This window comes from Vigna umbellata, chromosome 5 (genome assembly GCF_029865625.1).
Source record: "Vigna umbellata cultivar VRB3 chromosome 5, Vumbellata_1.0, whole genome shotgun sequence".
In the NCBI taxonomy this organism is placed as follows: domain Eukaryota; kingdom Viridiplantae; phylum Streptophyta; class Magnoliopsida; order Fabales; family Fabaceae; genus Vigna; species Vigna umbellata.
The window spans coordinates 47,738,678-47,755,754 of NC_142169.1; the positions used below are offsets into that span (position 1 = coordinate 47,738,678).

General features: G+C 36.2%; 2 protein-coding genes across 4 annotated transcripts; one reads left to right on the forward strand and one right to left on the reverse strand.

Moving 5' to 3' along the window:
• The first annotated feature begins 226 nt into the window (after positions 1–226).
• On the forward strand, positions 227–3,042 carry LOC124847403 (uncharacterized). 3 transcript variants are annotated; one of them, XM_047324888.2, is made up of 3 exons: positions 227–387; positions 1,137–2,083; positions 2,674–3,042. In XM_047324888.2, exons 2-3 carry the CDS (start codon positions 1,139–1,141, stop codon positions 2,677–2,679), a joined length of 951 nt encoding a protein of 316 aa, XP_047180844.2. In that variant the 5' UTR covers positions 227–387; positions 1,137–1,138; the 3' UTR covers positions 2,680–3,042. The 3 variants fall into 3 exon arrangements, with proteins under 3 accessions (XP_047180844.2, XP_087970928.1, XP_087970927.1); XM_088114802.1 differs by having other exon boundaries at positions 2,751–3,042; XM_088114801.1 differs by lacking the exon at positions 2,674–3,042 and having other exon boundaries at positions 1,137–2,092.
• Positions 3,043–14,660: 11,618 nt separating this feature from the next.
• On the reverse strand, positions 14,661–16,856 carry LOC148198499 (uncharacterized). Its single transcript, XM_088116201.1, has 5 exons — positions 16,587–16,856; positions 16,326–16,517; positions 16,171–16,250; position 15,981; positions 14,661–14,744 (listed from the first exon to the last, which is right to left on the reverse strand). The coding sequence occupies exons 1-5, from the start codon at positions 16,854–16,856 to the stop codon at positions 14,661–14,663; spliced, it is 627 nt and encodes a 208-aa protein (XP_087972327.1).
• Positions 16,857–17,077: the final 221 nt, after the last annotated feature.

Genomic DNA, 17,077 nt, shown 5'->3' on the forward strand with positions numbered 1-17,077 from the left:
GTTTAAATAAATACACCAAAAAAATTAAAACACAAACCGATACTAATATATAGAAAAACTAAATAAAAATTGCAGCTTTGGGTTCTATTTGTTATAACGACGTCGTTTTCAGCAAACTCACTATCGGAGGTACCATCGTCCATGGGAGGTACCATCGTCCATACACGTAACACGCTTCCTGCGGTATCGGGTAATACAAAAAAAAAAAAAAAAGCTACAAATTTCATCAACGGCTTTTATTGATCATATATCCTAGTAAAACCGTGACCGTTGATGGACTAATGGCTCTCACAAATCTTGTTCTCATTTTATTATTTACTCCCACAACCACCTTTGTTTCTCTTTCTCCGTTTTCCTAATTTTCAATTCAATCACCACTGATCTAAGGTACTTCCCTATCTCTCTTGTTTCCATTCTATTCACCGTTGATTTTCTGTGTTAGGATCCCCTTTTACCCGATTATAGCATGGTTGTTTTGGAAGCATGGTGCACTTCATGTTTTGGATTTTTGTTGGTTGGTGTGTTGGAATGTAATCATTGATTAAGGTTTGGTATTTTGGTTCTGGGTACCCTTCGTCTTGATCAGTGGGAAATATATTTGGAAAAAAAGAACAAGACAAGCAAAATTATTAAATTCAGTGTTATCCTGATATGGTTTTGGTGCATAAATAATAACACAATTAAACATATCTAAAATAAGTTAAGCAATATTTGGTAATCAAGAAGCAAAAATTACTTTTTTTTATTTAATTTCTATTTGTATTGTCAGAAATAAATAAAAGTATAACTTAATTCTTTTTACTTTGTATCTTCAAACATTAGCAAAAAAAAAAAGTATTTTGATACTTTTAGCGTTTTTTTGTATGGTATAAATAGGCAACAGAACTGCAAAAGTGTGAAGAGAATTAAACATGCCCTAAATGCTTGTTACTGTGAAAATAGAAACGTTGTTGTCAACTGTTTGACCCTGTATAGTGATTTGTGAATAATGTGTGTAAATTATTGATGTGATCCTGATTGTTGCAGCTTTTCTTCTGTATATTATTGATGTACAAAGTTAACTAGTAACTGATTTTTCCTTTGACTTTTGTTGTTAAATATTACCCAACTAATTTATTTGATCTTTGAGTATTTAGACATGTCTTCATCTGATAAGCCACACGTGGTGGAAAGGGGTGCTAAGGATGATGAAAAGAAGAAGGAAGAGGATGGAAAGGGTGGATTTCTTGATACAGTGAAGGATTTCATTTCGGACATTGGTGAGAAGATTGAGGAAGCAATTGGATTTGGGAAGCCAACTGCAGATGTTACAGGGATACACATTCCTTCAATCAATCTTCAGAAGGTAGACCTTGTTGTTGATGTTCTCATAAAGAACCCAAATCCGGTGCCAATACCCCTAATTGACATAAACTACTTGATTGAGAGTGATGGAAGGAAACTGGTTTCAGGGTTGATACCAGATTCAGGTACAATTCATGCACACGGAGAGGAGACAGTCAAGATTCCGCTTATTTTGATTTATGATGACATAAAGAAAACCTATGCTGATATTAAACCAGGAAGCATCATTCCTTACAAGGTAAAGGTTGATCTCATTGTTGATGTTCCTGTGCTTGGAAGGCTCACTCTACCCTTGGAGAAAAATGGAGAAATCCCCATTCCATACAAGCCTGATGTTGATCTCGATAAAATTCAGTTTGAGAGGTTTTCTTTTGAAGAGACAGTTGCTATTCTTCATTTGAAGTTGGACAACAAGAATGACTTTGACCTGGGCCTCAATGCACTTGATTATGAGGTCTGGCTTGGTGATGTTAGCATTGGAGGAGCCGAACTTTCCAAATCTGCAAAGCTTGTCAAAACTGGGATTACTGACATTGATGTTCCAATTACCTTCAGGCCTAAGGATTTTGGCTCTGCACTTTGGGACATGATCAGAGGACGGGGGACAGGTTACTCCATTAAAGGACATATTGATGTTGACACTCCCTTTGGAGCAATGAAATTACCCATCACCAAAGAAGGAGGTACTACCCGGCTCAAGAAGAAGAAGGAAGATGGTGGAGATGATGATGATGATGAGGTTTGTTAACTTCACTCTAATTTATTTTATTTTTTGCATGTTCTGCATAAAATCTCCCGCATTTTGATGTATCACACAGTTGTGGAAAATAAAGGGTGTCAAATGAGTGTTTTCATTGTTGTGGTGTCAATCATTTTTGCCTCAGGGTGTTTACGCTGTTGGCCATAAATATCGTGTTCTATCTTTAGACTTCATCATCATTGGAGTACTTTTACAGCACCGCCTAATATCATGAGCATATACAGATTTAACTATTATCACATTCATTACTTAAAGATTGTGTTTTGAATTCAAGTCTATAAAACTTGTCTGGTAGTTTCAGTACAGTATAGATATAGTAGTGATTTTCGTAAACAAGTTAACTACAAAAATTCCGATTGGTTGGAAAGCTGAAATGAATTTAGTGAAGATTTTGTTCGCTGAAAACCATCTATTAAAAAGAAAAAGAATAGAATAAGTTATAGGGTGTTTTTCAAATCACTCTTAAAGGAGATTCCTTTAACTGTGAAGATTAGCTACTCGGTTCTGTGTTTCTTCTGCAGTAATTTTGTTGTGCTGTAAATTTAAGCCTTTAATATTTTCTTTTGCAGGAATGAAGAAGAAATTGCTACTTCTGCAGTAATTTTGTTATGCTGTAAATTTAAGCCTTTAATCTTTTCTTTTACAGGAATGAAGAAGAAATTGCTGCAAGTTATTAGTATAGTATCTGTTATTTAGTTTACGGGGTCCATTAGAAAGTTAAGCAAAAGGGATATGAACTTATGTGTTAATTTTTTTAGTCCTACATAAACTGTGATTATGTACCTTTTTTCTAAAAGGCTATAGGGAAGATCGTGTTATAGTGTTCTGCAATTGATGTCATCTATAAAATATAGTGTGTAATTGTAATACCCAAGTAGTCCAACAATGTATATTCTGTAGATGTTATTCAATCTATATTATGTAATGTTCGAATTTTATTTAATGGCATACTTTTTTTATGTCATAGTTATGGTTCACTAAATTATTGTACTAATATTTTGAAATATACATACTTAAATTGAGGCTCTCTTACCTAATACACTCATTTTTTAGATTGGATTAATAACTAAGTCTTTTTTTTAATTGAAAGATGAGTTATAGAAAAAATTTACCTATATGTTGTGTTAAAGTAGAGATCAAAAACTGATAAATAAGGAAGTTCGGTAGACAAAAAGATTATCATCTTGAAATTCTTCAACTGAACAAGTTTTTCTTTGACATTTTCTTCTTTTAATTTTAATCCTAATTTTATTTTTTCTTTTTATTGGAAGTGAGTAATTCACCAGAGTCTGGTATGGTCATAGCTCATTTATCCGTTCAATTCGTGAATGTCAGATCAGTTATCACATGCTATGAGGTTAAGAGCAAGAAATCATTGTTTATGATAGGAATGCTATTCTTGATAATCACGAAAGTGGGGTTTATCAATTTCATCCTATCCTATGCACTTTCATGTATTCTAGAATTCGTCTTTCTTCATTAATTGTTAATATCACTTTATAAATTACCTTAAACCCGATGTCTCGGCGAAGAAAGCCTAATCATAATCATTAGTTTACAATGTCTTGTCTCCCTAGCAATTACTCATGCATTATAAAGAACAGAAGCTTAAAGGCAACCAACCATCATACTCCTATGTCAAGGTTTATACTACTATTGGGAGAGATTCCCCAAATCTAGATTTCCTCGTATGTGTCCATATCGACAAAGTCAATAATCATGACATCGAATGAGTTAAACAATGCATGTTTAGAGCAAAGAGGAAAAACCCTAACAATTAATGAAAGAAAGCATGTATCTTTAAAAGATCTTGAAGAACAAATTCAATACATGAGAATTTCAAAGGATTACATTGATTCCCCAACAACAATAAAGGTTTAGTTCACCATATTCATGGTGAAACTAGATGAAATATAATGAAAGAGTGGAAGATAAAACCCTAGAAAGGTGAGAAAGGAGTTGTAGCATCCAAAATCCTCCTCCAAGGGGTGAAAGAGTGTGTTTCTGCTTCGTTCCAGCCAAAGATCCCTGACCTAGTTTAACTAAAACCTTATATAGTATTCTAAAAATTACAGAAAAGTAAGCCCAAGCCCATAAGAATGCCGCTCAGCGGTAAATACTACTTAGCGGTAAGCGCGTGACTGTTATTCTACCCCTCAGCTACAGTTTTGCCCCTCAACGGTGACTGCGGGTCTTTAAAGTGCCGCTCAGCGGTAAATGGCGCTGAGCGGTACTTGCGACTTCTTCTCTTAATGCACTTTTTCTTCCTTTTCTGAATCCAACTCCTAGCTCATTTACTTCTTTCACTCAATTCATCTCAAAAACCTGCAAAAACAAGGAAATCAAGCATAAAACATGTCCAACTCTCTTATTTCCAAAACTTCAACAAAAACATAATTCCAAGCTAACTTCTAAGTCATAAGGGTTGTCTTTAAGGTCAAATTCAAGTGTAAAAATAACAGTTTTTCAACTGTTATCACTGAGCGGTAATTACTGCTGAGCGCCATTTTAATGGGCCTTGGGCCACTTTTCTGTAATCTTTAGGAGTCTATATAAGGTTTTAGTCGACCTAGGGTTAGTATCCTTTGGCAGAACGAAGCAAAATCACACTTTCTTCACCCCTTGGAGGAGGATTTTGAATGCTCAAGCTTCACTCTTCAAATTCTAGGGTTCCATCTTTCATTCTTTCATTATTTTTCATCTAGTTTCACCATGATTATGGTGAACTAAATATTCATTGTTGTTGGGGAATCAATGTAATCCTTTGAAACTCTCATGTATTGAATTGGTTCTTTAATCCATATGCTTTCTTTCATTAATTGTTAGGGTTTTTCTTCTATACTCTATGCATGCTTTGTTTAACTCATTCAATTGCATGATCATTGATTTTATTTGTATGGACACATATAGATAAATCTAGACATGAAGAAATTATCCCAATAGTAATATCGCCTAGACATAGGGATAGGAGGATTGGTTTCCTTTAAGCTTCTGTGCGAATGTAATGCGTGAATAATTGCTAGGGAGACAAGACATTGTAAACTAGTGATTAGGAGTAGGCTTTCTTCACCAAGACATTGGGTTTAAGGTAAATTAGAAAGTAGCATTAACATTAATGAAGAAGATGAATTCTTGAATACATGAGAGTGGATAGGATGAATTGAAAACCACCAACAACATTATCATTCCATATATTTCAATCATGTTTTTCTTCTTTTGTTCAATTGATCAATACATGCATTCATATTTACTTTTTATTATTTGCATTTAAATCTTTGGGGAACGATACTTCGTCTTATCATTTATTATTACTTGATATGATTCGGTTACACTTGTCAAGGCTTAACAGCTACTATGCCAAAATAGCTCCACATGTCTGGATCACAAGACCATTCTACTCTCTCTCCATCAAATTTTAACATCCCATCCTTATCATCACTAACAAAATGTCCAGTATGGTGGACAACAACTTTAATACGTTCATCATCCATATCAACAAGTTGCTTTTAATTCCTGTACATTATGGGGGGAATGATTATTATTACACTCACTCACTAACCAAACTCTCACACAGATAGGGGACATGGGAACAAAGTAACATCCCCACTAAGGAAACACTCATAGATGACAGGGGACCACTACTTGTAAAACAATTCGAAAAAAATAAATCAGGACCACAATGTCTACACAAAACACAATTGATAACGGTTGAAAATATCGTTATCTATGATGTAATTTTGACACTATTGTGAACAAATGCATGATGTTGTGATTGTGATTATGATACTAAGCAGGATGTGTATATGTGGAATGTGAATGAGCTTATATGTGAGGCTTTGAGCTCTAGAGTTGTTGTGATTGAATGTTATTACTTTGAAAGTATGAATAACTTTGCCCAAGTTTTCTATGATTGAATCAATTGCTTGTTTGCATCATACGATCAAGGCCATTTGTTGGTAACCCTTTTATTAGCCAAATGCATGATTTTAGCCACAAAAGAGAGCACTATGTGTTCTATCCTTTGAACCCTTAGCCTTGAACATTATTTGAAAACCCCTTGTGAAAAGCTTTACCTTGAGTTAAGTAAAAAATATTTTGTGGTATTGATGAATGTTCAAGTTTGGGGTTATTGGGAAGTTATGAAAAGGAAATTGAAAGCATTGAGCTAAGAGCTAAGATGTGAAAAAGAAAAGAAAAAGAAAAAGAGAAAGAAAAGAGAAGAAAAAGAGAAAGAAAAGAGAAGAAAAAGCAAAGCTCAATGCAAAGGAAAGTTGGGAATAAGTAAGAATGATTGTGTCTATATGATTCTCTTAACTCAAGGGTTTTGTGATCTAGAAAAACCAATTTACATTATAAGCCATTGAAAAGTCCTTGTGATGATGCATTCTTGTGAATGTATTTGATTATGGTTAAATGAAAGGCAAAGTCAATTCATGTGACATTATGATAGTAGAGTGAATGAGTGATTACCTCTTATACACTTGTGTTTTTGAGTGAAACACTTTATCTAGTGAGGAAAGATTCCATGAGCACATGAACATCCATACTTAGTTGATTGATCATTCATGAAAAGAAGCATTTGTTGGATACTAGGTGATTGTGTGAACACTAAAGCATGTGCATGCCTTGATTGAAGTTTTTTGTCATGAGCTTAATTGAGTACTTACTTATCTTGAAAAGAGGATTTTTGAATGGAGTGACCCATTGTATTGATTGGTAGAAGATTGAGTTACATCTTGTTTGCTTAAGGACAAGCAAAGTTCTAAGTTTGGGGCTGTGATAACAGTTGAAAAACTGTTATTTTCATGCTTAAAATTGATACTAAAAGCAACCTTTAACACTCAAAAACTAGCTTGGAATCATGATTTTGTTTATATTTTTGGAAATAAGAGAACTGGACAGGTTTATGCTTGATTTCAGTGTTTTATGCAGGTTTTAAGGTGTATTTGATGAAAGAAGTGAAGAAGGATAGAGATGGAATCAAAAAAGAACTCAAAAAGTGCAAAAGAAGAGAAGCCGCAAGTACCGCTCGGCGCCAGTTTACCGTTGAGCGGCACTAATGAACTCCCGTTGGCTCCGCTGAGGGGTGAAAATGCCGCTGAGGGGAAGAGTCAACACACGCACTTATTGCTGAGTGGTAGTTTGCCGCTGAGCGGCACTATTTTGGGCTTAGGCCCACTTTTCTGTAATATTTCGAATAGTATATAAGCTTTAGGACTTCCTAGGGTTTGTATCTTTGGCGGGGAGGAAGCAGAAACACACTTTTCACCCCTTGGAGGTAGATTGGGAGATGGTGACGGCTCGCCTCTTGTCTTTCTAGGGTTTTTCTATCTCTTCCATTCTTTCATTATTGTTCATCTAGTTTCACCATGAATATGGTGAACTAAACTTTGTATTGTTGTTGGGGAATCAATGTAATCTTTTCAAGCTCTCATATATGGAATTTTGTGTTTAAACATCATATTTATGATACATTCTTTCTTTCATCATTAGTTAGGGTTTTTCCTCTTTGCTCAAAGCATGCATGGTTTAACTCATTCGATGTCATGATTATTGATTTTGTCGATATGGGAACATACGGGGAAATCTAGATCCAGGGAAATTCTCCCAATAGCATATTGCCTAGACATAGGGATATGAGGGTTGGTTGCCTTTAAGCTTCTCTGCTTCAGAATTAATTGTTAGGGATGCTAGGAATTGTATGAACTCGTAATTAAGGATAGGCTTTCTTGCAAGGTGATTTAGAGAGTGGCATTAACATTGATGAGAAGAATGATGAATTCCTAAAGTATATGAGAGTGGATAAGATGAAATTGATTACCCCAACAACATACTCATCCATCTAATTCGTTTAAGTGTTTGTGTTCCTCTTTTCCATTTATCAAAACTCATGCATACATGTTTACTTATTGTCTTTTGCATTTAAAACCTCAAGAATTTGTTCACAAGTCTTAAATAATCAAGAAATCATATAACTAACTAGGCCGTGAGTCCTTTGGGAGAACGATACGTGGTCTTACCGAGTTTATTACTTGATACGATTCGGTCACACTTGTCGAGGGTTAAACAAGTTTTTGGTTCCGTTTTTTGGTGTTCATAAATTTGTCATCAAGGAGTCAAAGTATGAAGGAGTCGGAACTCAAGGAGCAAGCAGAACTGCAAAAAAAGAGAAAAAAATGCAGTGCTGAAAAAATCCACGAGGCTTGGGCAGCCCTCAAGGGGGCTTAAGCGCCAGAAGTGCACCGCACAGCGCCTGGGTGACCCTTTTGGGCAGTTAAGCCCCATAAAGTATCGTTCGACGCCCGGGCGTCCCACTTAAGGCCCTTGAGCGCCAGCGACATGGGTCAGACCTTGTTTCTGTTTTGATTCGACTCTATTTAAAGGACCTAGACGCCCTAGGTTTTGTATCTTTGGCAGAGGGAGCGCGACAGCACACTCTTTCAGTCTCTACAGGCGGATTTGGATGTGGGAGCTTCCATCTTCTACTTTTAGGGTTTTTCTATCTCATTCTTCTCCATTATTCATCTAGTTTCACCATGTCTATGATGAACTAAACTCTATTTATTGTTGGGGATGATGTAACCTTGTGAACTCTCATGTATTTGAATTGATTCTTAATAATATATGTTTTTTATTAATTGTTGGAGTAATTCATCTGTTACAACGCTTGCTTTGTTTAACTCATTCAATAGCATGATTTATGAATTGCATGAGTGCCGGGAGGTTCCTTACAATTCAGGTTCTTGTTGAATTACTCCCAAGAGTAATATTTCTCAGGGATGAGGGTATGAGTCTTGGTTGTCTTAAAGCTCTTGATCTTCACATTTAATTACTAGGAATGCTAGGAATTGCATGAACTAGTGATTAAGGACAGGCTTATAACCCTAACTATTAATGATGTAAAGCATATATAATTGATAACGGTTGAAAAACCGTTATTTTTATGCTTAAAATTGATACCAAAAGCAACCTTTAAGACTTAGAAACTAGCTTGAACTCATATATTTGCTTTAGTTTTGTGAATAAGAGAGTTGAAAGTGAACTTAATGGTTTTGTGCAAGATTCCCTTTATTTTGTAGGCTAATTGAATGATTTGAAAGAAGAATTGAAGTACCGAATGATTGGAGTGCTGAAAAGTCAACCAGAAACCAGAAAAGTCAACCAGTCAACCAGAATGCAGAAAAAAATGTGATCGAGTGGCGCTGAGCGGAAATTTGGCGCTGAGCGATAGTTTTCAAGTGCCGAAATCACCGCTGAGGGGCAAAACAGCAGCTGGGGGGTAAAATGGATCATGCGCTAGTACCGCTCAGCGGTAAAATACCGCTGAGCGCCATTCTAAGTGGGCTTGGACCGCTTTTCTTTTGTTTTTATGGGCTTGGACTTGTTTTATGTTATTTTTATGCCCTATTTAAGGACTTGCACGTCCTAGGGTTTGTATCTTTGGCTGAGACGAAGAAAACACTCTCTTTTCCACCCCTTGAAGGAAGATCTTGGATGCTCAGGCTACCTCCTCCTCTTTCTAGGGTTCTATCTTTCATTCTTTCATTATTGTTCATCTAGTTTCACCATGAATATGGTGAACTAAACCTTGTATTGTTGTTGGGGAATCAATGTAGTCTTGTGAAACTCTCATATATGGAATTTGTGTTTTAACGTCTTATATTAAGATATATGCTTTCTTTCATCTTTAGTTAGGGTTTTTCCTCTTTGCTTATTGCTTGCTTTGTTTAACTCATTCATTGCCATGATTATTGATTTTGTCGATACGGGAACGTACGGGGAAATCTAGATTCGGGGAATTTCTCTCAATAGCATATTGGTTGCCTTTAAGATCCTGCACTTTAGAACTAATTACTAGGAATGCTAGGAATTGTATGAACTCGTAATTAAGGATAGGCCTTCTTGCAAGGTGATTTAGAGAGTGGCATTAGCATTGATGAAAAGATTGATGAATTCCTAAAAATATATGAGAGTGGATAAGATGAAATTGATAACCCCAACAATATACTCATCCATCTAATTCATTGAAGTGTTTGTATTCTGTTTTTCTCCATTGATCAAATTCATGCATACATATTTAATTATTGTCTCTTGCATTTAAACCTACAATCAATTTGTTCTTAAGTCTTAAATAATCAACAAATCATATAGCTAAACTAGGCCCTGAGTCCTTTGGGAGAACGATACTTGGTCTTACCGAGTTTATTACTTGATACGATTCGGTCACACTTGCCGAGGGTTAAAGTTTTTGGCGCCGTTTTTCGGTGTTCATAAATTTGTCATCAATAATCAAGAATCAATTCAATACGTAAGAATATCAAAGGATTACATCGTTTCCCCAACAACAATAGAGGTTTAGTTCACCATAGACATGATGAAACTAGATGAAAATTAATTAAAGGAATGAAAGATAAAATCCTAAAAGTTGAAGACTCTGGCGCCCAAGCGTGAAACAGTGAACTCAACAGCAGACTCTGGCGCTCAACGGTGGAAATACCGCTCAACGGTGACTGCGATACCTAGATTAGCCCTCAGCAATGGCACTTAGGCGTCAGACAGAGAACTCAACAGCAAGCTTGGCGCTCAACGATGAAAATGGCGTTGAGCGGTGGCTGCGATTCTTCTTTTGTGCAATTTTCCTTCCTTTCCTGAGTCCAACTCCTTGCTACTTCAACTTTTTAATTGTGAGAAGTAATATTGTCTTATGTCGCTCTATTATTTTGAGATGCATGTTGAGTTAATGATTGATTTAGCTTTTAAGCATAGATGGTGGTTGCTGATGAGTCAATATTTTCTTGACTTCACCTAGTTTATTGTGCTAGATTTAATTAGGGAATTGTGCTTGAATGTCCAGTATTTCTCCATTTTTGCTAATTGTGCTTAATTTGACCAGAAATTCTTATTTTAATTAATTTGAATTATCTGAGGCTAATTATTTGCTTTATTAATTATAGGAAACTTTTGGAAATACATTTTGGAACATTTGGAGGGTTGTCATATAATTCAAGACTCTCCATAAAATAAATGTGAACAAGATGGAGGGCTACGACTTTTCTCATTTCTCTCTCAGTTTTCTAATCCAGCAGCTCACGGGATTCCATTTAGTTGATGTGCACGGTGATAAAAAATATAAGGGTGTTGCTCCCTCCACCACCACACCCCTCTTCCTCCACCTCCCCAATTTTCTTTAATTCCAATTATATCCTCAGGTTAAAATTTTTTACATTTATTTACTTTTACTATTTTAATATTTTAATTTATTTAAAACCTCTAGTTTACTCCTGCACCTGTTTTTCTATCTTCCATTTCCGTTTATCAATCTCTCTTCCATCAAGCCTCTTCTCCTTCCATTTCCGTTTACCAATCTCTCTTCCGTTAAGCTTTCACTTCTCTTCCTCCATTTCTTTCTTCTTCGTTTTTCGGAGGACTGTTTGTGGAGCACCCGTTGGTGCGGGGGAGGCCGTTCATCTGGGTGGAGGAGCGGATCTGCGGCGTCCAAGTTTGTTTTCCATTTACGTGATGGTGCTTTCTGCTTTGTCGTGTCTGAACAGTGTTCACGAAAGGCCAAAACGGATGTGGGACATCCGTTTGTCTTCGACGGATGTGGGATATCCGTTGCAGGCTAATCGGACATCCCACATCCGTTTTGGCTCTCGGGTGCTGTATTTTTTTTTAATATTTTAATTGTTTTTAATATTATTATAACTGAAATATATATTTGATATATTTTTTGTTAATTTTTTTTAAATATAGTTATTTGATATATATAGTTATTTTTAGATTTTCTTTAACCTTTTACATTATTATTTGAATCTTTTATAAATTTTGGTATAGTTTCTAAATGAATTGATTAAGTTTGAATTAGATATGTAAACTTTTATATATTTAAATTATTTTTATTTCTTGAAATAAATATTATTAATTTAATTGTATTTAATATTAGTAAATTTGTATTTGTATTTAATTTATTTATAGTAAATTTGTATTTGTAATAATAATTAATTTAATAATAATTAAATGGAAATATATTTAAATATGTTTTTTTAATTAATTAGCTAATTGTTTCTTTTATTTAATATTTTTGTAGTTAATAAAATAATTATTTATTAGTTTAATTTATTTTGAATTGCATTTTGTTATAGTTTATTAATGATATTTAAAACAATAATTTTCTTAATTTTTGAAATTAAACAAACAAATTATTGTTAGAAATGGCAAGAACTCGTGGTACATTTTTTAGTTCTCGAGGTGAGAGTTCTCGAGGAGAGAGTTCATCGCAGGGCGAAGCTCGGAGAAGACCTACTGTTTCTACTCGTAGAAGTCGTGCAGCTCCTATCCAGGATGACCCCATAGCTGAGGAGTGAGCCCTTGAGGAACAAACATATGAGGCGTATGAGACTCATGGTGAGGAGAATGCATTTAAGGCCCCTAACGACGATGATGATGAGGAGGAGCATGCGGATGTTTATGACATACAAGAGGATGTCAGTGGATTTCCTGGAGGTCCACGTGATGGTTCATTGCTGACACACTATGTTCAGCATGTAGCTTATGATATTTCACAAGGCCGGGTGAGTGCAAAAATAAAATTTATTTTATTATTTTTTTAATAGAAATTTTATTAAATATTGATGTGTAGGATCGAGGGGACACACTGAAGTTGATATCCCACGAAAAAAAAGTAAATAAGTTAGGACCATGCCACGAGGGAATTCAACATATTGTGTTGAATTCCAGTTTGATGCCTCTTACAGGGATTTGTTATGATTACGTTGATAAGGGGTTACTCCTCGGATTCATAGAGAGGTGGCATTTTGAGACCAGTAGTTTCCACCTCCCTATAGGGGAGATGTCGATTACTCTTGATGACGTCTCGACATTACTTCACCTGCCCGTGATGGGACAAATGTGTGATTTGGAGGAGTTGGAGTTTGAGGAGGCTCGTACAGCCCTTGTGCAACTGCTCGGCGTTGATGGTGGCACAACAGGTTCTGAGATGGAGGACGCACGTGGTTCGAAAGTCAGACTCAGCTGGCTTAGAGAGATATATGTTCAGAGGTGTGAGTCACAGCATTGGGACTATGCTGCTAGAGCATATTTGTTGCATCTAGTAGGATGCACGATTTTTGCAAATAAGAGTGCCAGTTCTATACGCGTGTCTTACTTATTGTTATTTAGAGACGTACACGCGTGTGGCAGATATGCCTGGGGTGTTGCTGCACTCGCCTATTTGTACGACCAGCTTGGGGATGCGAGTCTCGCCTCCACGAAGCAGATGGCTGAATATTTGACTCTATTTCAGGTACAGTTATAACTTTGACATTTATTTAATGTATTTATTTCCATGTTCTAAGATGGATGAAATTTAATTGAATAATTATTTTTTAGAGTTGGATATACGAACATTTCCCTGGCATGGGGAGGAGGTGGTTGGTGAGTTCTTACGATGATACCACACCACGTGCCATGAGGTGGCAGAGCCCTAGGCAGAGTTCCACTGTCGCAGAGATTCGGTCACAGTTGGATGCGCTGACATACAATATAGTTGTATGGCATCCGTATGAGGGGCATCGGGGCATTCGGCCATTCTTCGGCATCTGTATGTATTCTCGATGGACTCGGATTGGTGACACCCTTTGTCGTCATTTGCCTGAGCGTGTGCTGAGGCAATTTAGGTTTCAGCACGACATTCCACGATCACCGACTACGGTTCCCGATGTAGATGTAGTGGCCATTGATCATGTTTGGTTGCACTTCAGAGATCACGTTGTGAGTAATGTTAGACATGCAGCATCCTCTTCTGATTGTGTCGATGGGTACATTCAGTGGTTCAGGAGGGTTTCGCATCCTTATATTATTGTTGCTGTAGATGATGCGCGACCGGCTCTTGTGCCTAGACAGCGCCCCGATGTTCCATAGGAGGCACGACCCCATCGTAGATCGTCTCCACCTTCACCATCTGGCGCCCTAGTATGTTATTTTTCATTGCTTATATTATTAAATTTTGATCACCTTGTTTATTTAATTGTTTGATATAATTATAATGCAGGCTAGATTTAGGCGAATGGCGAGAATGTTACAGTCCTTGATATCGTGTCGTCATGTCACCGAGGGTACTGTTGCACATCAGGTGTCAGTGGACCTGCTTCAGATTGCTAATGAGGGCATCGACGAGGCATGTGCATGGTAGACGGTCGACGTCTAATTGATAGGACTTTGTATTTCATTTTTTCATTATGTATTACAAGACTTTGTAATAGACATTTATAATTTCTTATAATTTCAATGTTTTCATTTTGAGTTACATGTTCTTTTATATTGGTTATATAGATGATCAAATATTTGTATGTTTAAGTGGAAAAAAATAAGAACGTAATTAACAACAACTAATATAAATATCAGGGATATTGATAAGATAAATATCTTCATACATAAATAAATACTACATAAATATCACGAATAATAATAATATAAATATCACGAATACTGACAATAAGTACTTAAATAACAAAATATAATAGTGTATTTTTACATAGCCTCATACATAATATAAATATCATGAATCACCTAAGTCAACATAAGATGTTGTTTTGTCCATCAACTGTTCAAATGTGTGCATCCTACTAGTATAAATAGATGACTGATAACGGTTGAAAAACCGTTATTTTTATGCTTAAAATTGATACCAAAAGCAACCTTTAAGACTTAGAAACTAGCTTGAACTTATATTTTTGCTTTAGTTTTGTGAATAAGAGAGTTGAAAGTGAATTTAATGGTTTTGTGCAAGATTCCCTTTATTTTGTAGGCTAATTGAATGATTTGAAAGAAGAATTGAAGTACCGAATGATTGGAGTGCTGAAAAGTAAACCAGAAACCAGAAAAGTCAACCAGTCAACCAGAAAAGTCAACCAGTCAACCATAATGCTGAAAAGTCAACCAGAATGTAGAAAAAAAAATGTGATCGAGTGGCGCTGAGCGGAAATTTGGCGCTGAGCGGCAGTTTTCAGGTGCCAAAATCACCGCTGAGGGGCAAAACAGCAGCTGAGGGGCAAATTGGATCATGCGCTAGTACCGCTCAGCGGTAAAATACCGCTGAGCGCCATTCTAAGTGGGCTTGGACCGGTTTTCTTTTGTTTTTATGGGCTTGGACTTGTTTTATGTTATTTTTATGCCCTATTTAAGGACTTGCATGTCCTAGGGTTTGTATCTTTGGCTGGGAGGAAGCAGAAACACACTTTTCACCCCTTGGGGGTAGATTGGGAAATGGTGACAGCTCTTCTCTTCTCTTTCTAGGGTTTTTCTATCTCTTTCATTCTTCCATTATTGTTCATCTAGTTTCACCATGAATATGGTGAACTAAACCTTGTATTGTTGTTGGGGAATCAATGTAGTCTTGTGAAACTCTCATATATGGAATTTGTGTTTTAACATCTTATACTAAGATACATGCTTTCTTTCATCTTTAGTTAGGGATTTTCCTCTTTGCTTAATGCTTGCTTTGTTTAACTCATTCACTGCCATGATTATTGATTTTGTCGATATGGGAACGTACGGGGAAATCTAGATCCGGGGAATTTCTCCCAATAGCATATTGGTTGCCTTTAAGCTCCTGCACTTCAGAATTAATTACTAGGAATGCTAGGAATTGTATGAACTCGTAATTAAGGATAGGCCTTCTTGCAAGGTGATTTAGAGAGTGGCATTAGCAATTAATTAAAAGAATGATGAATTCCTAAAGTATATGAGAGTGAACAAGATGAAATTGATAACCCCAACAACATACTCATCCATCTAATTCATTAAAGTGTTTGTATTCCTCTTTTCCATTGATCAAATTCATGCATACATGTTTAATTATTGTCTTTTGCATTTAAACCCTACAATCAATTGTTAACAAGTCTTAAATAATCAACAAATCATATAGCTAACTAGGTCGTGAGTCCTTTGGGAAAACGATACTTGGTCTTACCTAGTTTTATTACTTGATACGATTCGGTCACACTTGCCGATTGTTAAACAAGTTTGTGGCGCCGTTTTTCGGTGTTCATAAATTTGTCATCAATGACCACGCTCGTGCCTTAGGATAACAGTGGGTTGAGGACATGATATTCACCATGGGCAACGGACAACCTTCTTGTAGCTTAACCTGCATTATACAAATTACAATAATTAATTGAGTTATAAGTAATTTTAAAATGAATTCATAACAAAATGCACTTACCTGCACAAAATGACATCCATGAACATGTCCTATACAAATTAAGCGATGTTGAGTGATATCAGAAGGTGGTGTGGAACGTAGTGGGAAGATAGTATAATTTTGAGAGTATGACAAACACACTAAGATAACGTTATATCGGTTAGCAATTGCATAACCAATGTCTGGTAATGTCATCCACTTGCTCATGTTAGCCTGTTATGAATAAAAGTTGTTAGAAAAAAAAATGTAATAAAGAAACTACATAAAACGGGAAACACTTACCGTCGACAGTGATTGCACCAACAAAGAGTTCCTCAGTTCTTCTAGTCTATCATAGCCTCCTACTAGGCTTGCATATTCATCACGCCATGCACTGAGTTCTTTGTACAACTCATTCTTGACAACGGGCCATGAATCTTCTCTGAGTCCCAACAACGTAGCAATGCATCTATACCCACAGTGACCATCAGCCACAACATCAACAACGTCCACAATGAAGGGGTGAGTAGTAGAATGAAACTGGTCTACCATTGGAACTCTCCTTTTCTTCATTGCTTTTGGCTTTCATTGTAGTTTACTTCTCACAGAGGAAGATTCTATGGTTGAATGAAAGGCGTCCACATACTCAAAATATGATGGATCCCGCGTAGTAGACCTTTCACTTCGTTTAACTTTACTTTTTTGTGCACCCTTTGTCTTGACTTTATGTAATGGAGGGACCATTGATGTCAATGTAGGACAAACAATCTCAAATAACTTCTGCTTGATGGTGA